We start from the raw sequence: 27,249 nt of genomic DNA, 5'->3' as shown, positions 1-27,249 counted from the left end.
TGTTGAATATTTGCACACCAGAAAGCACTATTAAAAACTTTAATCAAGAAGTTCATTTGGCTTAAGCCTAATGTATATACACCTATAATATATACACAAGACATATAATATAAACAAACCTATATAAAAATATTTCTAAACCCTCTGAAAAGATTTGCATCTTGATTGACAAGAGTACTATCTAATTCAATGAAAAACAAAACTTACCACTACGGTAGACTTGGCATCATAGATTATTCTCTTGATTCGTTGCAGAAGTCCATCACCACCCTGTGCCTGAAATTTCAAATGGAACCATGTCAAAACTGCTGACACTTTTCAGTTATGATTCCAAAAGTTCATTCTTCAGACCTTGCAATCTTAAGTCCCTTTAGAAGGAAATGAAAAGTAATTATTCTTGCATCTTATGAGGCCCAGACACTCCAACTTCTCAAGCATGGATAAACATGTCAATAGACTCATGAAAACTCTCACAATTGTTTTAAACAATCAGTGCAAACTTTAGCAGTGGACTGTACTCCACTCTCCTACCACAGAGGAACACTAATAGAAATTAGCAACTGTCTTCATCTAACAATTATAAAATTGCAGAGATCTTTTAAACTTTCCTGCATCTGACAGATAACTATTTATGGATTATGACAGAAGCAGTTAGAGCTAAGTAACAAGAAGGTACAAAGGTGTAATAAAGAAAACTTGTGTCAAGCAATAACATACTAAACCTACATTGCCATCTAATTTAGCATCTTCAAAATGACCACATTAATCCAAAGGCAATTTGCCTGTTGAACAGGACCAGTTTTCACCTGTCCGGAGTTGCCAGAGAAACAAATGGGAAGAAAACCTACATTTTGGAAGTCAGCTGATCAGCACTTGACACTGACCATAACCCCTCAAATTACAAAAAAGTCCATAAAGATGAAACAGAGTCACCCAAGGCTATCTATAGGGCCTTACAGAAAGTAACAAGAAAGTAAGGTGAATAATCCAACGCTTCCCAAGGGAGAGGGCAGGAATGTTATACTTCTCAGAAATGTCACTGTGGTTCAGAAAGTCTGCATCCTATTAGTTGTTTACCAGCATACTTTAAATATTGTCATCCCTCAACAGCTGCACAATTTCTTGGGCCTGAACATAGCCAAAGCTGTGTCTACAGACACCATTTAGCTTATGAAGTCACGAAGTCACATCCCGTATTATTTGTCTTATATTAGCACTCTCATATAGAGATGTGAATTTAGACAGACCTTTAATCATTTTTGCTGAAATAGCGCAAAAAAAACAAAAAAAAAAATCTAAGTGACACTATGGCAAAAAACACAAAGCATCACAAATGAATTTCCTCAAAGTTAAAAACCAGACAGAAACCATTTTCAATTGCTGTTTCAACCTCAAGGATATATTTAAAGAGAGTCAAATAGTTCTTGATAACATAATTCAGTGCAACTAATAAAGCATTTAAAAAGTGAGAAATGAAAAACAAATAACTACCAAATAAGGTACAGGAATTTCCCTCACCTTGCAACTGGAAGCATGGCCAGTAAAGTCATGAATGGCAAACAAATCCACCTACATTATGTTGCTACATCAATTTGTCAGATTAAATAAACCAAAGTACTCCATATGACTGAAACAACCTACACCATTACTTGCCATTACCACCCAATGACCTAAAACTGTCGGCATAACATGAAGTGGGATTCAGCTAACACAATAAGCAAAGTGCAGTGAAATGGGGCTTAAACCAACACAGGTTTCTCCCAGGAGGCAGCCGAATGATTTCTTAGCAATGTTCCCCTCATGGCAAAGCCTTCTTGCTGCATAAACACAAATGAAACCTCTGATCCATGATCTCTTTCCTCATCCACACAACATAGCCTTCTGTCTAACTTACAGTACACTGAGGGAATAAGCAAACCTGAGTTTGTTTTGCCAACATTAAAAAACAAAAGTCCGAGCCATCAATTCCAAAGGGATTTATTAATTTTCTTGTTTTCACAAAAGACAGCTCATTTTTAGTTTTAGAGCACAGACAGGTGAGCTTGTGTCTCTCTAATACGCAAAGCAAGTATACCACTGATTTTTGAATGTGTATCTAACATTCATCAAGATATTGGATTTATTAGTTTACTGACCAAAAGAAAAGGTAGAATTGAATTATGCACTAAAAAGAAAATTTTAAACGAACCCATTTAAAGCAAACCAAGAGATGAATAAAAAGCTCTAAATTTACCAGTAAAAGGAATATCAAGAGAAGTCAGCCGACATCATGCTACAAACAAAAAAAAAAAAGCTTGCTTTCTACAAGAGATTCTACAGTCAGAACAGTCAGCCACAGCATACCTCAAGAATTCAGAATCACGTATTCACTGACAGCACCCAAAACAGAAAGACAGACAGGACAGGAAGCTGAAAACACATGGCATATCAGAGTAACCAAATTTTTTCCTTACTTACACTAACCAACATATTCCAAGTCACAATGAAGACTTACTTCAGCTGTACCATCCAAGATATTGTTAATAAACTGAACCATGTCTTCTGTGTTCTCAATGTGTCTATCTGGTAGAAAATACTGCTGATTGGAGGTATTCAGTACAACAATAGTAGGGATTGTCACATCACTGGAAACATAAAACAGATTGTTTATACATTTAAAGAACTACTAAGCAAAACACCACAATTCAAATAATTACTATATCATTTAAAAGGGTATAATTAATCTTCCTGTATGTTCCTTATAACGGTTGCTTAAAGGCAAGAGGGAAGGGAGAAGACAACCACCTGAATAATACAAACATGTTTCTCTTAATATTTTTTCTTTCACATCTGTGTCAGTGACACTATTGAGGCTTATTGAATTCTACATACCCATAGTGACTGCAAATCAGGTACCTTATGACTTACCAATTAGTAAGAGATCACAGATAGCAGCCGTGTTTTTGAAATGCACTATTAGCAGAACACATTAAATGTTTCAGTGCAAAATAGCTGAAGTATAATTCCAAAAATTCAAATCCATACAGCAAAGGCCCAACTGATTAGCTCTATCAATCAACCTCTACTCGTTAAGTCAAAAGAATAAGCCATACCAACCAAAGCTTTTCCACATCTCTTTTAGATATGGCAGATGAGCTACAGAGTTTTTAAACAATTCTTACTCAGCAGGTGACATTCACCTGCATAAGTATTGTTTAATATCACAGAATCAGAAAGAAAGAACAGGGGGAAAAAAAAAAAGGTTAGAAATTATCTCTGGAGATAAACTGGTATAATCTAATGTTCAAAGTAGCCATAAATTCAAAATTAGATCAGGTTTAGGAAAATTTAATACTGCACAAGTACATTGTTCAAAAAGAAAGATTTAAAATAGATTAAATAAGTAACGTGAGAAATCTCACATTCCCAGTATTCAAGTTGAAAGCATAGTAACACTTCACAAAATATAAGGCCAACTACAGAGATAACAAAATAATTTCATCCTTTCAAAAGGAACTTTACAAACAAACAACAAAACTTTGTCAACACCTGTAACATAAGATTCTCTAAATACACTTTTTCCTTTGACATTTTTATTCTCTATTTACTAAGAAAACATAAGAAATAAGCAGGAGGCAATCAAACCAAGTCAGTTATTCTTGCAAGAGCCTGGTAACAAGTTATCAACCTCTGCCAAAATACCTCACCCCAGCCAAAACAGAACAAGTTTTATTACTTGAACACAGAAAAGATACACTCCCCAGTTCCCCCCTCCAAAAAAAAGAAAAAAAAAAAGGTGCTTCTATTGCATTTAACAGTCTGGTAACTGAAGTTCATGGAGTTGGTTGTAGCACAGTTGAACAATAAACTCCATATACAAACTTTATATACTATACAGAGATTCATAAAAACATGTTTAATATCTTTCTTCCAAGAGCTGCAGAAGTAATACTCAATATACATCTACAATTGACATTCCAATGATGCCATCTGCCTTAGCTTACACGAAGATGTATCTTTGCATTCAGTACAACACATAAGGCTGTTTCTTCTTTTGTGCACGGTTTTAACAATAGCATTTTTAATCCAGCAAAAGCACGTTCATCCAGTGGTGAAGAGACAGATAAATTATAACGTCTACTAATGGAGTTAAAGCCAAGTTCATAAGTCTATCTCTGTCAAGGACTACTACTTCTGTCCCCACAAATCATACAATATTTTGTCCTTTGTGAAGAAACAGAATTTGTTCCTATGTGCACCTGGCGCAGCAGAAAAGTGTTCTGCTACAGAGCTCTCACTATTCACGAGGCTTTTTCTATTTCCACTTGCTGCCACCTAGAGACAAAGTGAAGCATTTGCAATACGGTTTTAAGTAGCCACATGAAGGGAAGCTACTTAAAACACTGAACACATTTTGCTACATTCTTTTGCTGCTTCCCACTTATGCTGGAAATGTACACACTCTGTGCAGAAAACAAAAGCCTATGATTACTTCAACAGCAATTTCTCATATACTACCAATTATAAAATCAGGCATTTTGCAGATTAAGTTAGACAATCCAGCTGAACAGAACTTGCTACTAGATCAGTACTGCTGTAAGTGGCAGTTCTTTGTCTTCTTCCTCCCAGGGACCTCATCTCCCTCCCCCGCTTCTTTGCACATCAGTTCTGTTACTCAGCAGAATACATGGAAAGACATTAAAGGGTTTTGCTGCATCAGCAAAATAACTCGCCTACTCGCCTGGCCAAAAAAGCAAACACTTTTCTGCCAGACAAACAGGTTGAAACAGCTCAGCAGTCAGTCAGATATAAGAGCCTGCACAGAAGGAACTAATAAAGTGAGGAAGGTCTTACTTTTGGGAACTAAAAAGAAAAGATCAATCACATCACTTAACTTGAATTGAGAGACAGCTCTTTTTAAATTAATTGTATTCAGGTGTTAATCTACAGACATTTCATAGAAATACAGATCTTGTGCCTCCTGAATCCCCAGGAAGCTCCTAGAAACTTGAGGTGCACAAGCATGTGCTTGGTCATGCTTTGATCCCCACAAAAGGGGCTTGGAAAACTTACAAATCTGGCATATTGACCTCTGTTTTTCCCTTTTTTCACTCAAGAGGCCAGAAAACAAGTAGTTAACTGTAAATACCAAGAAACTTAACTCTCTAATTATGCATTTTTAGATAAGAAACATAATAAGGGCAAATGTCAAGCATCTACTTACATGTTTCAAAATGTATTATGTACATATCAAGTGCAGACAGCATCTTCTGTGCATTTTATACTTCTCTGCAGAAGCATATTTCTATGCAGCTGTCTTAAAAGTGCATCAAGAATGAAATGTGCCTTTCCAGAAATAAAAACCATAGATAATGTATAACCATTATTTACATTTCCTGTTACAAATTGACATAACTTTTGTCTAGTGTCCTGTAAATTAAATGAAGGAAAAAAAAACCCTACAGTTCTAATAGGGTAATTAATTTAACCAAGTAGACCTAAAAGATAAGCTTTGTCAGTTAGCATTATCAGTAAGCCAAGCTTTCTGACATCAAATTATGCAATTTAATTTAACAAGCAACTGATACTGTGTTACATGCTGAATTCTGAGAAGAGCAACTTTTTTTTTTAACCCATGAAAGGCAAGAATTCTTCAGAATGCTGTTTTCAATTAAATAAACTTAGCAACAAATACAATAAAAGAAAGAATATTCATATAAGAATTTACTTACTCCATTAGTAAACTATTAATGTAATCATTTCCATCCATATGGCCAAACTGGAAATCCCTGTAAGAGAAACAGTGAAAAGCAGAATGACGTAAAAGAACACAGAATAATGGGTTTCAGGAAAAGTTCTCCCTTAAATACGTTTTCTATAACTGAAGATGACAGCACACACTGAGCAATATAATTTAAAAAAAAAAAAAAAAAGAAAAAAAGAAAAATCGATGTTCTACAGGACAGTTAGCCTCCCAAAACACACTCAGTTAATGGATTGGTCCTATCAGTATATGAATATAGAAGCAGATACTACAACATTTTTCATGTAGAAAAAAAAAAAATGACTGCTGTCTTAGAAAGGTTAATGCAGAAGTTCATTTAAGATATTGTTGTACCATGTGTGTCTACCTGTGAAAGTGATCCCGATAATCTCTAGCAACTTCCTGAATAATAGATTTTAGTCTGCAAGGGAAAAAAAAGTGACACTGATAATCCAGGATATATTCTGTTAAAATACAAAACAATAAATACAAAGATCTCCCCCAGTAAGCAGCAAATAGTACTGCATCAGCAACAAGGATTCCCTATTCCATTAGCAAAAACCACCTTGTTCATCTTGCTTGGTTTCTGAGGGTTGAAAGGCTATCTACCACATCGGCTCAACATGAGAAAAACACAGACACTCAGGCTGCTTCACTCCACCTACTACTGCCTTCTGAATATGCAGCACTGTGCCTCTGAAGAAAACCCAAAGAGGTCTGGGAAAATAGTATACACAGTACTTGAACAGTATTTTCTTAGTCTAATTATGCATGCAATCAGAAAGAGAAGGGGAAGGTCTTGTTCCTCTCAGTCTCTTCAGTAAATTCCAACCCAATTGAAAATGTCCCTTCTTAGTACACGTTCCACAGACAACTAATATACAAGCATTAGTAAATTCATTTTTAATGTAACTGACCTGAAGAACAGTCATTTGTTTAAACTTACTAAGTTCATCTCAAAGTCATCTGAACTCAAGTACTCTCATTTATGTCTAAAAGGTGACACAACAGCTTTAAAAAGCTATGCGATCACTGCTGGCTCCTGTGATTTCATTGCAAGCGGCAGAAGAGTGATAGAGGAACTCCCATCATCTCATCAAACACACACGTGCTTCAACAGAGCCATAAATTAAGTAAATTCAGTAGACTAAAGTCATAAATTAGAGAACATACACAAGTTAAAACCATTAATGTAACCTAGCATTTCTGAATATTTAAGAAACTTTCAAAGTTCTCTATGTCATACCAGCACATTTCTCCCATAGTGTCACCAATACTAAATTTTGTACCTGGTATGTTCCACTGAAGAGTTTTTATCATCAATGACTGCAATAGCCACAAGTTTTCCTAAAATAAGGAATAAAATACTTGAAACCATTTAGAATGAAACACTCATTCTTAGATGGAAAATACTGCAACCTAGAAGATCAGGGACAGGAATTAATTTTAGGTATAAAGCAACTTCAATGCCAAATAGCCTCTTGTAGCTGATGAAACTGTGGTTTTCTTAAAGCTACTGTAAATAAATTAAGATGTGGCTTAATGCCACATCACTAACCTTCTATGAAAAGCCTATCTAAAGAAAGAAGTTGAAAAGGGAAAAAACACCAATAAAAATTAATTCCCTTCTTAAGCTGCATATTTGCATATACCTAAGTAAGAGGCTATGAAAAACTTTATTACATAATTGCAATTACAAGCTGATTCTAAGTGATTGAATCACTATAGTATGGATTCAGTGCTGACTTTTTTCATATTATTCAAAGTGTTGAGGATTGTCCTTACAGAAAAAAAAACATGGAAAATTTACTGGCAGAGCTGAGAATTCATTATATCAAAAAAACCCCAAAACTTAGTTCATAGACCTCTGTCAGAAGAGGTTAAAGACCAAACACCAGAATATAGTGATCTTTTCCAGATTCACTTTTGTGCAGTTTTTCTGCTTAAAAGAAAAAAAAACAAAGCCTCCTAGGGTGAACAAGATCAAAATATGTTTAAAAAGCTGGTCAAAGGTTCTTCAGATCAAGCAGTTCCTGACAGGGAACCAGAGCTGTTAAGAGTGTAGACATCAGCTGGATTAACTAAAGCTTCTAGAGCACAGAAGAACAGTTAAAGTCTCTCTAGACGCTGTGATTCACTCAAAAACCATCCTCACCAAGTCAATCTATTGCTCAATTCCCACCTATCATCACACTGCAGAAAACATTCTCCTCAAAAAAAGAAACTCACTCTTGTTCAAGTAATATTGAGGAGCTTTGAGAGCAAGTACAATGACTCATTCCCAGGGTTTCTTGTGAAACAGTAACAGCTTCTCCCATACCTCATTCCTCACACTTCCCACTTCTTTCCACACCCCAAGACACTAGTTAGTAAATACACTATGAGACAACTACTTTTTTGACCAAAAAAAGAAGATGGAGATAAATTCCAGGTACTTTGCATTTATACATAAAGCATAAAATAAATGATGGCTTCTTCGTAACTTGAGGAATTGTTAAACAAAAATGTAACAAAGAAACATGCTACATTCAAACAATTTGTAATAGCAATTCTGTAAATTACCTTTTAAAATGTAGGTGTAACAATATTAGTTTCACAAACATGTAAGAACCTAGATGTTTCATGATCTTTAAAACCTGAAAGAACTCAATGTTGCATTGAATATAAACTTTTTTTTGAAATCGAATGTAGATTATAAGGTATTCTGGCCCAGAAAAATCAACACTTAGAGAATTTCTTCTGCTACTTCAGAGTACATACACCGTAAGAGCACTACAAGTCATTTGTCTATTCAAGAAGTCAGCTGGCTGCAAAGTTTTCATTTGGCTTGCAAAAAATTTTAGTAGAGAAAAGCCGAAGTATTGCAGGACAGGCCCACTTTGCTACATGCTCTCCTCCTTTCCTTACCTATTTTATCACCTTTAAAGATATCTGAATCCATCAGATGTAAGATATATCTAAACATATCCAGATTTGATACTTCTAAATCAGTCATAAAATTCCTTGTAAGTGTTCCAAGAGTGAATGTGTAATTTATGTAAAACCTAAGGTGCTCTTAAAATAAAAGTCCTACTAATTTTTTGTGACTAATACAGGATTAGACATTCTAATTTTCATGTTGTGAGGAAAGGACTAGTGCAGGCTTTGCATGAAGCCTCTAGTCAATAGAAGGTGGTCTCATCAACATCAAAAAAAGATTGGCACTATCAACACTAACTCTGAGATTAATTTGTTTTTGAGATTTAAAAAACACATTCTTAGTACTTTTTACTTTTTTTCTTAGTGTTAAGTACAAGAGATGTCAAAGAGTTCAGTGGCAGCAGCATCTCACCTGTATCTCCAAGTTCATACAGCATAAAGCCATCTACATTAAGATAACCTTGAAATCTTTCTCTATTTATCCAGGATGACAAATCACCATCTTCATACTCTAGGAAAAAAAAAATGCTGAAAGTTAAGCACACATCATGCATTAAAATATCTTCTTTTTTCATTTGGTAAGGTAGGTAATCAGATTTATTTATTTCAGTACTACAGAGACAAACACTATTTTTTTCCCTGTTTTCCTTTTATTGTTGTTTGACAAGATCTCACAGATTTCTGGACACTTCTCTTCAGTTTTAAAACTTCTAAAGCTATTTTCAAAAGTTGAACAAAAAGTAAGTGTATCATAGCAAAGTATGAAAAGTTGAACTGATTATTATTTGTTCCTAAATCAAGGATTAACAATACTATTCTAGAAGATAACTGTGACCCAGTGCAGAAAGGAACAGTTTCAGTCCCTGTTCTTAATGGTGGGGGAGGACATTCAAGCTTCAAACAAAGTCAAGAGATACAAAAACAAAGCAAGCAGTATTTGTGAGAGTCCTTAAAAGAAATAGACAGAAATCAAGAAAAAGTAGATGCATTAGCAGCATTGTGAATGTAAATGAACAAATATTTACATGATTCAGAATCAATCATACTGAAAGAAAGGTTCAGATGCTAGATATTTTAACCTGTAAAGAATCAAATTCTAACACATACCAGCAACACTATATTTATATCTTAAACACAAGTAAAAAAGAATAATGTATATAAACATATATATGATGCATATATATATACACACACACACATATAAATGAACATTAAATAGATTGGTGTTAAATCCTTTTGTATAGAGTGAATTATCAATAGCTTCAGCTTAACAATTAACTGTCACGAGACTCTAGCAAGCAGTTCCAAGCATAAAGCTTACTACAGATATGCATCCCATTCCCTTACTATGTGGAAGAAAAAAAAAAAAGTGCCAGAAAAGGCCAGAGTATTGAAATTGATTTTGTTCAACCTTTTTCTTATAGTGAGCTCTTCAAATTTCTGCCTAATCATAACAGTTGCACATATAACCTTACCCAGTCGCTCACACTGCATCTTCATAACCTGATTTACAATGTTGCTAGTACATTATATAAAGAGTAAAATTTTTACGAAGTAATTTAGAAGTCTAGATCATTGCTAGTTTTGTGTTTGTTTTGAAAAGTGTGGAAAAAGCAAGCACATCACATAGCAAAAAGCAATTCAGAAGTGTTTCTCTTTGACAAGTTTTCATTCTCCAGGCCCATTAAAAAAAAAAAAAAAAAAAAAATCAAACACAAATCAAAGAGGTTGTAGAGTGACTTTTTCTCTGGAAGATGATTGGTAAGGCAACAGACTTAAGAGGAAGACCACTAGAGCCATTCTATGAAATCACAAAGAATATCCTTGACAGCCCGTCTGGAGTATTTTGCTGTGGTACTACTGATCCTCAGAAATTAAAACAGCAGAATAATCTGAGTGATGCACTTTCAACTTAAAGTAAAAACTTGCATTTAAAACAATCTACATCAAGAATAGATGTATTTGTAAAGAAGCAATGTACCTCCAAGTCAACCCACAAGACGCAATTTAAGTGTGTGTGTGCACGCATCATACAGACTGTAAAGCATTTGTTTTATGGTACAGTCTAATGCCACACTTATATACGGATATCCATACATACAGATACACACTTTTTATATACGGATATCCATACATATGGATATACATTTTTTAATATAAATGGCAGGTGTCCTGCTGCCAGTGGTGGTATGAAACACTACCAGTCTCAGGTGGCCAGTCTACACACTGAATAAGCCAGTCAAAGTAGTTTATCCAGCCTAGAATTGCTTATCAACTGCTCCAGTGTCAACAGTCCATGTTTCCTTAACCTGCTTTTGTGAGGGACACATTCAGGAAGGGAAAAACAGACTAAATGGTCAACTGTTCTATGTATGCACAGTACACTCTGTCAGTTATATAGGGAGAGGTTAATGCTGTCTGATCCTTTCCCACTACCAATATCCAAGTAATACAAATGTGCTCAAAGCTATCTATCAGTTAAGGCCCTCCAAACTTTAATATTGGGAATAAAGGCAAAATCAGCTTCTACTTCCTCTACAATGTTTGAAGGAAAGCTTGCTGTACTAAGAAAAATATACAGAATGTATTGCCAAGGTACAAAAAGCTCAAACTGGACTCTAAGTAATCTCTGAGCAGAGTACACATCTGAAAAAAAAGTCACATTAAGTTTAAGACAGAGAGAGATACGACTGTCAAAAAGAGCACAAAAAGAGAAAATCTGGTTAACTGTCTGGAACTGTAAATTCATCTTATGTGTGATTCCGCTTCAGTAAGAGTTTTCTTCTATTTTGCATATATTTTGGACAGTGAGTGAGGAGATAACTTTTCTAAGTGCATTAATGACAGTAAAGCAATATTAGAAGCTACATCTTACTAATAGCAGAGAGCAAATGTCATCACTTCTACTTCAGTATTTGCTAAAACTAATTCCTTCTCAAATGCATTTTGTTCCATAAGAACTAGTTAGTTTTTCTCTTCTTCATGAAGGAGCTGTTATTTATCATAAAACTGGGGAATTTCCCAGCACCCCAACATAACCTTCAAAAAAATTCCAACTGTTTCACTTTCTCCTTATGTACATTAAATATCTTGCCCTAAGGTACGGTGCACTTTTACCTACCATCATAAACAAAGTAAGTTCCATCTTTGAAGACCACAACAGCAGGCAATTCAGGTAATGTCACATACTGAAAGAGAGGTGGTTTTCAATTAATCCATGGAAGATCGAAAGATTTTTAAACAAACAAACAAAAAAATCTTAAAGTGTGGAAACGTAGTCCATGAGGAAAATGTCTCAAAGTACATTTAAATGTTTCCTGTCTACTTTTACTAAAATAGGTTTATCAAATTCTGCATGTGAAAAAGTAACACGACATAAACATATTTTTGAGATATAGCTCTCAAAATGTAAATGAACCAACGACTGTATCACAGGCTTAGTTCTGATGATGATGTTAGCTGAATTGTCTAGTTTACCAATATGTTTGAGAAACACCAGAACAGCATCACGAGTGCTTTTCCAAACGACAGTCCTTCTGTAATCATTCTGCATTATCTTTCTTGGAAATAAATATAAAAGCAATGGGTTTATAATGTAACAGCAGTAGGTTTATAATGTAACAGCTCATATGAATGAGTAAGACAAAGGTAATTCTAGATGATGTTTTATTCACTTACTTGCCCAAAACATAGTTTAGCATCTTTAAAGGGTCAATCAGCCTACCTACAGCTTACTGCTAGCAAAAGATGCCTGAAGCTTGGAACAACATCACCTAAGGTGACAAAACAAAGCCTAACAGTGAATACTGTCATGCAAAAGCTCATTACAACTAGCAACCAGCGATTTGATAACATTTTTACTTCTCTCCAGAGATCATTGCGTACCATAATTACTTCAGTTTACAACACATTTGTGAGAAATTACATTTGGTGGGGAAAACAGCTCACTGTTTAGATCAATCACTGTGACCACAGAATCTCAGAGAGTTCCAGCCTTTTACATTCTTTCCACTGCACGAGTGAACAGTACTTTTTTCGCTTAGATAGGGCTGACATGCAAATAGGAATATTCTAATTGAGGTAGTTTTTGATACAAGGCTTCTGGAAATCTAATAATATACTATTTATAAAGAGATAAAATATTGCAAAATGCGAGTGAGTAAAAAAAATAAATTATGCTAGTTCTCAGTTTGCTAATCCCAAACTAATTTCAAAGTCATGCGTTATCAGGCTTGGAGTAGACATAGGTCCCACTTGGAGATAACAAGAAATTAAAAAGCCTCTTGATTTTGTTTCAACACATAAGGAACAATGGTTAGACTAAGAACAGTAGTAGTAATTTTTTCCACTGTTGTGACTAACTGTAAATTATTTCCTTGTTAGAGCATCCTCCAAAGAGACACATGAGAATTCTGCAGACAGGAGACTGGATCAGTTGATCCCTGAGCAGACTAATGTTTTCATCAGCTGTGTTGCACAAGGTGAAAATAACTTACCTTTTCATTTCTCTGATTATTAGGGTACCAGTGGTACTCCATGCCACAGACCCAAAAACTAAATACAAAAGTGGCTGGTGAAATGGCTGTCAGAAGCAACGAGAGCTCTGCATCGGCTAAAAATCAAAGTATCTACCTTTTTGAGCAGGTTGTATGGTCCACATTGAGTTCTGCATATCTTCTGTTTAATTTTATTAACATGACTGAACAAGTAATTTGGCCAATACAAAGCAATGACAGGCCCAAACTTCGTTTTTACTCTTTAACCAGACTCAAAAATTAAATGTTTGAGTGTAATCAGTTTGAAAAATTATCAAAGCCAAATATATTGTAAGAAGCCATCTCTGTGCCACCAAAACAGCAAAATTGCCTATATGAGAACTATACCATTTCTGAAGAGATAGTCGGAACTGAAACAGCTTACCTCGGGCAGCACATCTTCTGAGGCAGAAAAAAAGTATGTATAAACTATTAGTTCTGAAGCAACTTCGATGTATTTTTCCTGCAAAAATAAAAACAATGGTTTTTAATTTCTGAACTTTTAGTATGCTTCAAATGAAAGTTTTGTGACATACCTTATCTTCAAAGAGTAGTTAGAAAATATGGCTATGACACAAGATTGTAAGACCACTTTAATAAACTAAAAGATGGGAATTTATTACAAGCATGCATCTGAGTCTTTGGACTTTATAGAAGATATTTTAAATTATGTCCATGAATAGCTGAAAGAAGTAACTTTATTTAATCAAGCTTCAAACCTTTAAAGGAGATTCACCACCAACATACACAAAAAGTACACGATGCCTCTTTTGCACATGCTCGAACATATGCTGGCTAGGAAGTGGCCTGATAAGAGGTCTGGGAGAAAGGAGAAAAAAAAAGAAAGAAAAATCTCAGTTTCTGCAAGCAGCAAAACTCAAACAAATAAAAATCCCCAAGAAAATGCCATACAGGGGGTTTTTTTGTTGTTGTTTGTTTGTTTTAAACCTAAATTCCCCAATGCAAATTCATTTAATTTTTCAATTTATTTCAGTTTCAACTAAAAGCAAAACCACTAAAAATCCCCCCCAAATAAACTTATGTTTCTCTAATAGAACACTTGAAATTAATATCTTAGTACAAAATGCTGCTATGATGTAAAGACACATGCCATTTACTGGACACAGGATTACCGACTGGGTTGCATTGGAAGGGACCTTAAAGCCCATCCAGTTCCAGCCCCCTATGCCACTAGATCAGGTTACTCAAAGCCCCATCCAACCTGGTCTTGGACATTTCCAGGGATGGTGCATCCACTTCTGTGGGCAACCTATTCCAGTGTCTCGCCACCCTTACTAACAAAAAATCTCTTCCTTATATACAAGCTGATTCTACTCTCTTTGGGTTTAAAACCGTTGCCCCTTATCCTGTCAGTACAGACCCTGACAAAAAGTCTCTCTCTGTCTTTTTTACAAGCCCTCTTCATATAGTGAAAGGCCACAACATCTCCACAGCCACGATAAAGTCTCAATCATTTAAGAGATAATTCTGAATGTAAGCAGAGCAGTTAAAAATGTAGGCTTAGAAATACTCTTACAAAATTCTGGCAAATTAATAGAGACCATTGATATTCCTAAACCACAAAATTCTGAACAATAATTAATATTATGTACCTAGATGAATGCTTCTTAGTTATATCTAAGAATGAAGGAAAGAAATACGATTATTTTTTCCTCCCCAAAGATAACTCTGTATAACACTTTGAGGTAACAAGTCACTGTAGGGAAGAAAGAAAAAGCCAACAGAAGCTGTTATGAACAATTCTGTAAAAGCAACTTCCTTATGTTGCCAATTCCCAGAACCTTTCAGATGCATATGCATATATTAAACTGACATTTTTAGGATAACTTTTGAGTATTAAACAGATTCTGCCTTGGTAATGATGTCTATCTATCAGACAACATTTAGGTCAGTATTCTTGTTTCCTGCTTCCATGAGTTTCATCTGCTCAGAGTTTCCACTACTTTGAAAAGCCCTGAGTTCTTGCACTGTAAAGAATGGATTGTGACCAGCCACTCTCTACGTACCTTCTCCATCACACTCACCTCCAGTCTCACATGCAACCACATGTATAGTACATACAGTTATTAACTTCATGTCAATGTCTTGTTCTTTTTAAAATAGATTTAATTTTTGGCCCACCTCAAAATCCTGCAGAAGTTTTAAGTCACCAGAACCAGTCTCACAGAATAGTATACTTACCCTGCTACTCTATTAGCAAATTCAATTATATCATCTTTAGTTCTAGGTCCTCTATAGTTGTATGCCAAGTCACCTTTTAAGCTAGATCAACAGGAAAGAGAAAAAAAAAAAGAACAGAACTTAAATCAACTAAACTATATCTGCACATGTAGAATTACTCAATCTTCACATGTTTATTACAGTCAACATTTACCACCTTATCACCACACAAAAAAACCTACATATTCAGCATTTATACTGTTTAGAGATTATAAGAGTATTCAAGTAAGTTTTACTAATTTTAACAGGTTTCTTTGAATCCATATAGGTTTAGGAAACTCACAGGAAAAAAAACTAATCATAGACCCAATTTTCTATGCCTCTATACACCAATAAAGTTTTTCACTCTTAAAGATTAATAAGCTAAACATCTCTGCTGCCTTTATGAGAAAACTGACTTGACAAGATCTATTGTGTATTATGAATACTATTTGCTTAAACAATAATCTGCTAACAAACCCCACACCTTCATAGTAAAAAATACTCGAAATTACTATGTCTACTATGTATACTATTATGGACCGGTATTTTTCTATATATGTTGTCCTCCACTGTATTTTTTTTTAATTACATGAAAAAAAAAATCATCTACATATACTTCTCTAGTCAAATAACTGCTCTCACACTTCACCCTATATAGGAACCACCACTGTCATTTACATAAGATTTTCAGGTATAGTTAATAGAGTGGTAATTAAAAGTAAGAAAATGCAATCAGCAACTCAGAAAAGTTAACAAGAAGACTCAGGCACACAACTACTGACTGAATCCCTCTTAAGCTGTCCAGTCAATTGGTACATGAAATTCCTTTTAATAATAATAATGCAATACGTATATATATTTGAAGTATGTATTTATATACACACACTTTTACAAAGTTGCACAGAAAATAGCAATTAAATGAATTCCAAACTTGTTAACTTGCCTCTAAGAGTTCCATTTCTAAACAAGAACCTTGATATTACTGAATTTCAAAGCAAAACAGTTCAGTAGAAATCAAATATAATGTCGAAATGAAATGGTGGAGTATTTTTGTTTGATTTTTTGTTCAGGATTTTTAAGTGGAGAGCACTAATTTTTTTTACTGTCATGAAACCAGTGGTTGGTCAGATAACTGTTAAAAATTCAATGGGAAGCATCAACTTACAGCTTAATCGTTGGATAGCCTCGCACTCCAAATTCAGATGCAATACCTGAAAGAAATTTGTTAATGCCAAAGTGAACCAAGACCTTCTCGCTCTCCTACCTTAATCTTTAAATATAGTTGACTATTCAGATCGCACAAAATAAATGAAAAACCTACCACTTAGTTCAGTATGAATTATTTTACTTGCTTTAAAGAAGTTGCTGTTATGAAGTTACATCATTAAATTTTTGACCTCTTTCTGGGGTACTGCAAAAGTCCCAGCACAGGCTCTCAATTCATTTGACACAAGTCAAATGGCGTGAGACATAAATAGACACGCTTGGTCAGTTTTCACCGAAGGGTAGTATGCATTTAATATGCACATACAATTGGCTGGAAATACCAGAGGCGAGAATCAAGCATCATGGATGTAGAGTCGTAAATACTATTGCTTAAAAGAAATACAAAAGACAATTAAACTTCTTGTGCTACAGTAATGTGTAACAACAAAAGTGCAGTATCACAATGTAGTATTTACGAAAAAGTCAGTTTATAAAGCATATTCTGCAGAGGTAAATGTCTACAGTCATCGACTTCACCAGAAATACACACTTCTTAAGCAATCAGTTACTTAACTACTGTTTACTAAAGTGGTAAGAAATAAGACAATTGCAAACTTTTTCCCCCCACATCACGTTTGTTTAAAAACTTGCTCCCATCAATGAGAGGAGTACAATTTCCAACTGCCCTTCCAGTTGTGAACATAACAATTGCCACCTTAAACTACACTTTGCAGCCAATTTAGCATTTTCCAAAAGTTAAGTTGAGTACTCTTCAAAAAAGGCAACAATAAGTCTAAAATTCCGACAATGCTTGTGCAATTCCCTTCTGAGAAACAACTCTCGCACTCAAAATGCACCCAGATGCAATACTTTTAACAGTTGGAAGCTACCAACTACATGGCAGAGCAGCAGATGTGAGAGGACTTGTGTGCAGGGCTCTGAATAACAGTTTGGAAATGGTGATCCTAAGGTTGTTTGGCAGGATCAAAACATTATTTAATATATTTTTTCAAACATCCCAGCCACGGAGATTATCAAAACCCTCTGAACATCATGGAAGTGACTTACGTATTTACATCATCACCTCCACTGGTTGATATGAAGAATGCATGATAGGCAAACAGCAGCAACTATGCTATACCCAGGTGCAACATATTTCTACTTTTATCACATTCAGTGGACTTCTGAGGCTAACATCCATGAAAATTCAACTGATACCAAGCACCACCAGGTGACTGTTCTGTTGATATAACTGCTGTATCCTCATTCCACACACCTACCACAGGCAACACTACTGGATGCTTTATATGTTCAGCTGTGGTCTCAACTCTCTGATGACAACAACCTAAAGTTCAGATTTTTCACACTGCTTCACATTGCTATTAGAAACGCAAACTATGCAGAACCAGCCATTTATGTTCCTCCCCAGTCACACGTGTGTGCCCAGCTGCATTTCCTTCTGGTATTCTCAAGACTGAATTACTTGGATTTCAGAGAATCTCTAGATTGGGAAGACATTAAGTAGAGTGGACTGAGCTTTTCATACCCAATGTTGTCAAATTTCCACTTTTAAAATAAAAGCATGAAACTATTTCAAAATATTTTTGACCTTTATTCTTCATAAAACTGGTAACGAATCTGACAAGAAAAACATTTTCAGGGCACAAAGGAACCCTTGAATCTTTTAGTAATTTTTAAATATGCAAACCTGAATTCTAGAACAAAGTGCCAATTCTGTTCTACATATCAAATACAAAAATTTCGTATCAGAATCAGAGACGCAAATATTTCAGGGTAAGACTTTATACAATTTATATGATTTAGAATGTGATATACGTGACTGGAATGTTAGAGAGCCACCAAATCTATCCCCAATTTTGAAGTTATCTGGTTAGATGATCTTGAAACTTAATTCTCCAGACTTATTTTTCTTTAGCAAATAATTACTTTTAAGATGAAACATAAGGCCAAATTTATGTGGTTTTACAGGAAAAGCTACATACAATAAATTGGTGTTTGAGACAAGATCATTTTAATTTCAAAAGACCAAACTCTACTATATGTAAATACAGAAAAAACTGGAATATCAGTGAAAAAAGTATTCCGCATAATATTTTACACAAATTTAAGAATCCTGAATAATTGTGTTTAATGGATATTAACTAAAAACATTACATGTATAACAGAGTTTTGTCACATACAGATCTCACTTGGGCCCTAATTCTCCCTATGCCTTCCCTCTTAAATATCCTCCTGGTTCAAAATAGATCTAAGCGAAATGACAATAAACAAGCACACTAGAACTAAGAAAATACTGTTAAGCATGCAACAATCCTCTAATGCCTGCCCAAACCACTTCTCTGAATACCTGAAGTTTTGGGTTTTCTCTGAAAATATCACCACATAAAGTCATCATCAAAAACGCAAGTGTTAAAATAGCTGAAATTGGTTCTTCAAGAAGACATTTACAGAGAAACCTGAAAAGAAATTGGTCCAACACTGATGTAATGACTTCAGTGATTTCAGCAGGCTTTTGGTGTAACATCTTAAGGACTGATTACCTGAAAAGAGTAACAGCAAGAACACAAGAACTTGTCCAACAGTAATACAAGGAACTTAAACCAGGATGCTGTCAAGAGACATACACAAAGATGCTTGTATAATGGTACTCTAAGAAGTATATCAAAAGCACATGTTTGAAAAGCTTTTACTTTCCATTTGTCAGGAAGAATTCCCTACACAAGCAGAAAACAGTGTGATAAAAAAACACATGCTGTTACTTCTAGAAATAAAAAGATCAGGAAATTGTTCTCCAATGACTATGTATACATTTGCTATGATACAAAAGAATGACTAATGAAAAAAAATTAAAAAGTTTCAAAACAGAAGTTGTCATGAAATTACCTGTAACCAAACCATACTTACTAGAAAAGGAAGTTGCATCCATCTTCCCAACTTTTACTGGAGAGCCCATGTTTCTCATTTCTATACCCACTTCATTCCACACGGGCTCGAGTTTCTTACAGTGGCCACACCAAGGTGCATAAAACTGAGAAGCAAATACATTTGATTAAGAAAAAAGAGAAGTTAACGACAAGAAATAATTAAGAGAAGTTGATTCTATTACTAATCCTCAAATACATTAGCAAGGCTTATTTTCCCGTCATGGTGTTCTTTAAGTCTTAATAAAACTGCAAGCTGATTACAAAGCTGGAGTGACAAACGGTGCTTTTATGACTTGATGCTACTTTTAATATGAAAGGACAAGTTTGAAAAGAATATATTCAATTGCTGTACTATTATATGATTTCTTATTTTAAAAGTGACTGTGTGCTAACATTAAAAATAAAATAAAACAAAACCAACAACTCTCTTTTGGAATATTTTCTTTTTTTTGAAAGTAAAAGATCATGTAATCAATCTATCCAGGAATATAAATTTATTCGCCAATAGGGGAACACTATTATTGAAAACTAAGGGCAATATACATATATGTATACTTCCCCAAGCTGCAGTCTTGATGTTGGTTCTTCAGCAACTACTTTTCTACATGTACACTGTAAATTTGATCCCATTTTCTCAGGGTCAAGCAGAGCTGAGAGACTTTATTTCATATTTCTGCCTATGTCTTGCTGCAACACCTCAGTGAACTTAATAGGGAAGATATCAATGTTTTGGTATAACAATATCAGAACACAACTTGACAAAGTTGGATTTTGTTTTCCTATACATTACTGATCAATTCTGAAGCAGTATACATAGTTTTCCTCACTCAAAAAAATCACAAATCTGAATTATAGAATTTTGGAATTGCAGTTCATATTTGGGTAAGCTAAAAAGAATTTTCTCTCACTCCCAAACAAGCTCAATCTCTTTAACAGTTCATTGCCTCTGAAATAAGGAGCACTGAATCTTTCCAAGTATGTTAAAAAAATAAAAGCGGCCTCTCATATATTCAATGATGTAGTGCTAAATGTCTTGAACTCAAATTAACTGGTATAACTAGAGAATTGAACTGTAAAAATTCAGAACAGAGGTTATCACCTCCTAACTGTGTTAGGTAATCTGCTTTCCTTCTGTAAGGACTGTAAAATATAGGATGAAGTCTGTCTGTATCCAGTACTCAGTCTAAATCCTGGTTCATTCTGAACAATACAGACAAATTGCTTAACCATCCTGTCAGAAGAATTACTGTCATTTTTTCTGCACCATGTACAAACAAATTTTCTGAATGACCAAGCAGCTTTACTACAGAGTGTAGCATTGTTTTGATTTCCACTAGCAGGTCGTCCCATTTTTCTCATATACTTACATCAACAAGCCAAATATCATCTTTACGGTTTTCTTTAAACCTAGGAGGAGAAAAAATGAAATCAATATATAAAATATCTGAAAATAAATAAGTGAAGTGCATGTGTGAAACAGGCAAAGTCTAAAATTAAGTTGGTATAAATCTATAAACACAAGAATTCTGTTTTGTTTCTTCATTTGTGTGTGGAGGGAAGGAGGAAAGAGTTATTTTTCCATATTAAGATTGCCCTTGCACGTAATATTACATACACAGTCGTATCAATTAGGTTTCTACAGCCACTTGCCAATACAAAAACAAACCAACTAACCACACACAACAGAAAACCCCGAACAAACAAGAAAAACAGTAAGAAATCAGAAAACAGACTAAAACACACAAAAGATGTTTGATTAGGATATGTAATATAAGGGGAAGAAGTATTTTGCAGCTGTTCTAGTTATATAAAATACTGTTGTTGACTGTTATGAAAATGTTGATTTTTACAGATCAATACAGACTCTTGGTGCATTGATTTACACTGTTAATCTTAGCTTTACTTAATGTAGACTAACTAAATTATCTTCAAAGTTAATATGCAAAGCAATTTTAGTTCAACCTCCTTCAACATTCCACTACAGGTGTGTCAGTTTATGTTTTCATCGAAGTTGCACACAAGAAACCAACTTATTGGAACAAAAACATTCAAGTTACTGATAAAAACCAGAGATATATAGGTACTATTGAATACTCTTAATGCTAAAGCAATGGTATCTTAATAAACTGACTAGTTTTATTAAATGTAAATCTGTCATTAAATGCTAAAACATCTAAAACAAAACTAGAACATGATACACCAAAGTTCCTTGGTACTTCTTGAAATGTTGCTTACACATTTCACTGAACTATTGTCACTATAAGATCATAGAAATTATCAGATTATTTAAATATTTCTACATTGAGAATTAAATAATACAGAATTTTAATGTAAGGTTTATTTTTGTAAAAGACTTTGTAAAAGTGACTAGAACTGGGACTACTGTCACATGCTATAAAATACATTATACAAAATTCTTACTGTTGCACTCTTATTGTGAAAGCATATAAATATCTATGTAATTATCAAGTGAGATCTACACTGCAAGTTAACATCCAATTAATAGAAGTTATAGCCCAACTCATCAGTTGCCAATATGCAGCATTCCTATAACTGGCTCAGAGGAAGTAAGCAGAATCAGAGAAGATTTGTTATGTGATATTTAAAGCTGAATAGATTTGTAGCAGTCCATAATGGTCTTGAAGAAATATTAATGCTGATGCCAGACTACTGCTTGACAAAAAAAATAAAAAATCAGAAATCATGACTATAATCTAATTACAGCACTGAGTGTTTGAAACTTAGAATTGCATCATTTCACTGGCAAATTTGAGCCTTTTTTGTTTTCTTGATAGCATACTAAGTTTGTAATGATTGCAGTGACCAATATAGAACAGCTCCAGGAAAGCAGCATTTTTAAGTCAGAAAATTGCTTAGCTGACCACCTCACTAAAAATTTACTTCACCACCTTAAGTGCTACAGAGCTAATGAAAGAACTAGTTAGCATCTAGCATCTCTTGAGAACTCTAATGAAGCTCCAGCTAACTTCCAATTACAAAGTCAAATAATTGGTTATGATGCAAGAGGCAGAAAGCAGCTACTGAATCATCAGATCCTGGGCCATGCTTCAATTTAGAATATCACTTTTGGTTTGTTAAAGAAGAACTTACAATGAAATGCTCTCTTCCTCCTGCCACAGTATGACTGTTATGGGAGATTGCAAAGACCATTAAAGCACTGAGAAAGGTAAACTGAAATCTTATAAATCCAGTAGACAGCAAGGAAAAGCGGGAAAGAAAGGAAACCTCTGGAAGCAGAACATTGTAGTGTAATTTAATAACTTTGGCCTAAGATATTATAAAAAAATACTGTAGTTTCTACAATAATAAATTTCAAGTTGTACCACTCATTTACAAGCACCTATTTAATTAAAAGATCAACTTCAATAGAAACTAAAATCTGAAGTGTGACAAAAATCAACTATCTAAACTTATTCTAGTTTTGGTAATGTCAATTATTAAATTATTTGACAATATTAAGGAAGTTCAACATACTGCTGAAGAAAAACAGAATTCTCTGTATAAATGAGTTTTTAAGCATTTTCTGAAGGTGCTGTTTCTAGGCCCTGTAAATACATTTCCAAGTGTAAAACTTCAGTTTCTCTTATTAACTGTCCTATGCAATCCTCCTTCTGTCAGCTGACACAAGCACAATCATACTGGTAGAAAGATGACACAAGCATTGCACATCCTCAAATCAAAATTATTTGTCTCAAATACATACAACTGCACAACATTTGGCACTACATGATCAAGTGCTGCCCCAACCTCCACTTAATCCATGCACCCTATGTAATCATTAATGGTTAAAAGACACCAGCATAAAGCAAAACTGAAGAATAAGGCCAGAATTCCAAGGGCCTTGAACCAACTCAGCTTCTATTCCTCCCTGTCTCCCTTCTCCTCCCTTGCACCGTTTCTGATCCTGGGCTGAGCCACCAATGCGCCCTTACAGACAGAAAAATATTTGCTTTTTCAGTCAGGTTACTTATCTGCTTCATTACCACATTGGAAACAACTCAGCAAATATGGCAGAATGAGCACCGATCTGAGGCAGGCAGCACTCAGATCAGTGTAAGCCAATAGGAACCACAGCTCTTATTTTGCATCCGTCCACAGCCCAGTTGGGTGATGCTGTGTAATTTGCACTTCTGTTAGTTCTTCTCTGCTACTTGTTTTCCTGCATCCTGCAAGCTTGGGAAAGGCACCTGCACCTTGTGCTAGAAGGCATTGCTTGCTACTACTAAAATTCAAATAAAACTCAAAGTTTTCAGTGACAGCAAAAGCTCCATAACGTTTATATATCTATAAAATGAAAAACTTGAAACTTTAACCAGTCACCGCTCCCAATTTTTTTTTCAAAAGTAATTGTTTTCCTGACCTTTTACACCATTTGTCAATTAGTTAAAAAGTAAAAAAAAAATAAAAAGAAACATAAATAACAAACCTGTCCTGAACAACTCATCATTTGATTCGTATTCTCAATTGCAAATATAAGCATCTATACAGTTTTGTAGTTAAAAAAATCCAAGTGTTCTAGAATAAAATTTTCTTTTATCAGCTACTTCAAAAAAAGTTATGTGACTACAGAATTACACTTCTTCATTCCAAAACAGCAATTGCATTTAAATTTATATCTGTAGAAACACGGTGTGGAAACATGATGCAGGAGCACAGATAGATGCTATTTTATTCACTCAGTCTCTTTATCTTAAGTTCTTGAAAATATAAGGCACGTTTCAAAAACAAGCTTTGAAAATCAAGTCCAAGCAGTTGCTGTGCTTCAGTTGCTTTTTAACAACACTTTATACACCAGTCAAAAATGCTAATGTCTCTCTCTCCTGTACCCCTTCCATATGTTCCCATTCTCTCCCCCATAATTTCACTGAATCTTATTTGATCCTATGATTATCTGCTCTAGCTGAATAAGTAATATGGTAAAAAGGCGAACGGTTTTCTGACTGTTTAGCTCTATGATGCAATTTATCATGGATTGAACCCTCACAAAAATATCACCTTTGACTGGCTTAAATTTATGATAAACAGCCATTTAATGCCACCTTCTCTTCTTCTACCAGCTAGTATTTTCTATACCTTCTATTTCAATTCTAATAATCATGCTGCTCTGTAGCACTTCAGATCAACCTGCTGATCTGACAAAAAAAAAAAATTACTGTAATTTTTGGAAAGCTAGTTTTATTGGGAACAGCAAGTACATGGCCATCAAACTGCTAAAGCAAAGCAGTACACGAACAATGACAGTATGCAACCAAGTTAAGGGCAGGACTACCCATTTCAATGCCTCCACGGGCTCAGGGCTAAATCTGTTGTAAAAGCACATTTTCACACTGGAATATAATTGGGAGACCCAGCAGCCATGAACTAGTCCTGCAGGCCTCCCTTTCTCTACTGTTTCTGGCCATGCATGAATGCACTTCTACTTATTCTCTCAACTCCCTATGGCAGCTACGCAGGAAACTCTAATGAAGAATGTGGTTAAACACAACCAGCTTTTATTTGGGGCAGGCATCAATCCACCAATACATCTACTCTACCAAAAAGAAGGAACGAGCAAGGAAGCCTGAGAACGTTTTTGGTAACAGCACTAATGATGACAGCTTTAGATACCATTGCAAAACTAAAGCATTCTTCAGCTTCACGAATTGCATCTAGTTAATACAGGTCACAATCTTTCAGCTATTCTCGTTAAGTACAAACTTTTTCAGTGTAGCTTTCTTGACAACCACACTCCACACACAGCTGTCAGTCTGAGGTCACCTCCCACCCCCACAAAAAGGCAAACGACATCTAAATAGCAAAGCAAGACACTCCAGTACTTACGACTCATCTAGATCCTCCACAAACCCCGCACCTGATGCCACCACATGTGCAACCACTGCGAGGAAAGGAAAAGCGTACCGTGAGTGATCTCCGAACCAAACTGAGGGTACCCGTCCGCGCCAGCTGACAGGCTTACCTCTGTGCTCCCTCCCTCCTCTCCCCTCACGCCTCCAGCGCTTTCCCACAGCCCCAGCCTTCCGCGCTGTTCGCCCGCCCCGCCGCCGCAGCACTGCTCGCCGCAGCACTGCTCGCCGCTCCCCTCGGCCCTTCCTCCGCCTCCGGAGCCCACCGCTTTCCCCCCTCCTCCTCCTGCCAGACCAGAGCCCCCAGCCCGGAGCAGCTGCCCGGGTTGTACCTGCCACCCAGACCAGCCACTGCCGCCGCCCTCCCGCCGCTGCCATGTTGACAGGAGCTCCGGCGCGGCCGGAAGGGGAAGCGGCGCGCGGCGGCGGCGACCTTTTCCTACTCACTGCGCAGGCGCGGAGGGCGCCGGGGGCTGCGCGGGGCGGGGGTCGGGTGAGCGTTGCCGGCCGTTTGGCGCGAGCTGGCGCGGGGTGTGCGCGGGGCGGCGGTTTCGCCGGAGGGGACTAACGGCAGCGGCGGCCCGGCCCGCGGGCCACGTCTCCCCCACCGACTCCTGGGCCTCCGCGCCGCCGAAAGGCGCCGTTCGGGGGCGGGGGGAGCGATCGTGACACCCTGGCGCGGTGCCGGGTCGCGGCGTGGGTGGACGTTGTCATCTCCCCAGGGTTTTGCAGAGTTGGGGCCCACCAGATTCGTTAAGTAGAATCAATGCTCTGATTCCTTGGAAAGCGAGTTTCAGCAGAAAAGCGCGTTCTGCCTGTCGTGTTGCCAGCTGTCTTTGATGGGTAGAGCGCATCCCGTTCCACTTGCTGCTGTGTCAGCAACCCTGCTGCAGCACGTCTGTGAAAAACACGGGCTTGCTACCTGCTGCTTAATGACCGTATCATTCTCTTTAGCTCTCCTCATTCCTTTAAACCTGTTACAGTCTTCTCAGTCTTCAACTAGCTTATCTTTTCCAGTACAGATCTGCAGGTCCTGGAAGGGCAATTAATCCAGCCAAAACACCTCTTCACTTAAAGCAGGTTGAAACTATTCAGCCTGGAGAAGAGAATGCTCAGGGGGATTTTATCAATGGCTTTTAGGTACCCTGAAGGGAGGGTGCAAAGAGGACAGAGCCAGGCTCTTTGCAGTGATGCACAGTGACAGGACCAGAAGTAATGGGCACAACCTGAAACACAGGAGGTTCTCTCTGAACACCGGGAAACACTGTGAGAGTGTTGAAAACACTTTTTGACTGTGAGGGTGACTGGGCACTGTCCACCAGTCTCCTACTTTGCAGATATTCAAAAGCTTCCTGGACGTGGTCTTGAACAGCTCTAGGTGACCCTGCTCAAGCAGGTGGCTTGGACCAGATGACCTCCAGAAGTCCTTTCCAACCTCAACCACTCTGTGATTCCTCGACCTCTTCCTCTTCAGTGTTGACTCCTTCAGTATAAGTTCTTAGACACACCCTTTTCTCCTATACTGAAGTTACTTTCCTGAGCTGTACCTGCAGATGTTTGAGATCTTTGTTGGAGAAGGATAGGTTGTTCCAATGACAATTCAGCTCCTCTGACTTAAGTGTTAAAGTCTCTTCTTTTAATGGTAGAGTCTACAAGCTAACATCGCAGTTGCCTCACTTTGGGGCTGCTCTGTGTGTATGTACATTTGCAGGTATCTACATGTATGTAGATACGTGTTCTCCTTCTCTAGCATGAAAATGAACTGGCTACTCATTACCTTCATCACTAGGCCATGCCTGCCCTGGAGAGGACCT

At 36.4% G+C, this 27,249-nt stretch overlaps 1 protein-coding gene across 2 annotated transcripts in view; it reads right to left on the bottom strand.

Moving 5' to 3' along the window:
• The window catches only part of TMX3 (thioredoxin related transmembrane protein 3), a 29,576-nt gene extending 3,744 nt beyond the window's left edge, over window positions 1-25,832 (bottom strand). Inside the window, exons 1-15 of one of the 2 annotated variants that reach the window (XM_065628139.1) lie at window positions 25,768-25,832; window positions 25,413-25,467; window positions 20,939-20,978; window positions 19,552-19,675; window positions 16,586-16,631; window positions 15,400-15,480; window positions 13,917-14,016; window positions 13,583-13,660; window positions 11,784-11,850; window positions 9,075-9,173; window positions 7,033-7,090; window positions 6,111-6,164; window positions 5,712-5,768; window positions 2,495-2,624; window positions 208-276 (exon numbers count right to left, since the gene is read on the bottom strand). In XM_065628139.1, the coding sequence (XP_065484211.1) occupies window positions 208-276; window positions 2,495-2,624; window positions 5,712-5,768; window positions 6,111-6,164; window positions 7,033-7,090; window positions 9,075-9,173; window positions 11,784-11,850; window positions 13,583-13,660; window positions 13,917-14,016; window positions 15,400-15,480; window positions 16,586-16,631; window positions 19,552-19,675; window positions 20,939-20,978; window positions 25,413-25,467; window positions 25,768-25,813 (1,104 nt within the window). In that variant the 5' untranslated portion in view covers window positions 25,814-25,832. Of the gene's footprint in view, window positions 1-207; window positions 277-2,494; window positions 2,625-5,711; window positions 5,769-6,110; window positions 6,165-7,032; window positions 7,091-9,074; window positions 9,174-11,783; window positions 11,851-13,582; window positions 13,661-13,916; window positions 14,017-15,399; window positions 15,481-16,585; window positions 16,632-18,994; window positions 19,188-19,551; window positions 19,676-20,938; window positions 20,979-25,412; window positions 25,468-25,767 lie in introns of those variants that run through there. The other variant, XM_065628140.1, reaches the window with a different exon arrangement.
• Window positions 25,833-27,249: the final 1,417 nt, after the last annotated feature.

This window comes from Caloenas nicobarica, chromosome 2, assembly GCF_036013445.1.
Source record: "Caloenas nicobarica isolate bCalNic1 chromosome 2, bCalNic1.hap1, whole genome shotgun sequence".
In the NCBI taxonomy this organism is placed as follows: domain Eukaryota; kingdom Metazoa; phylum Chordata; class Aves; order Columbiformes; family Columbidae; genus Caloenas; species Caloenas nicobarica.
The sequence above is the reverse complement of the archived record's forward strand: the minus strand, read 5'-3'. Positions and strand labels throughout refer to the sequence as shown.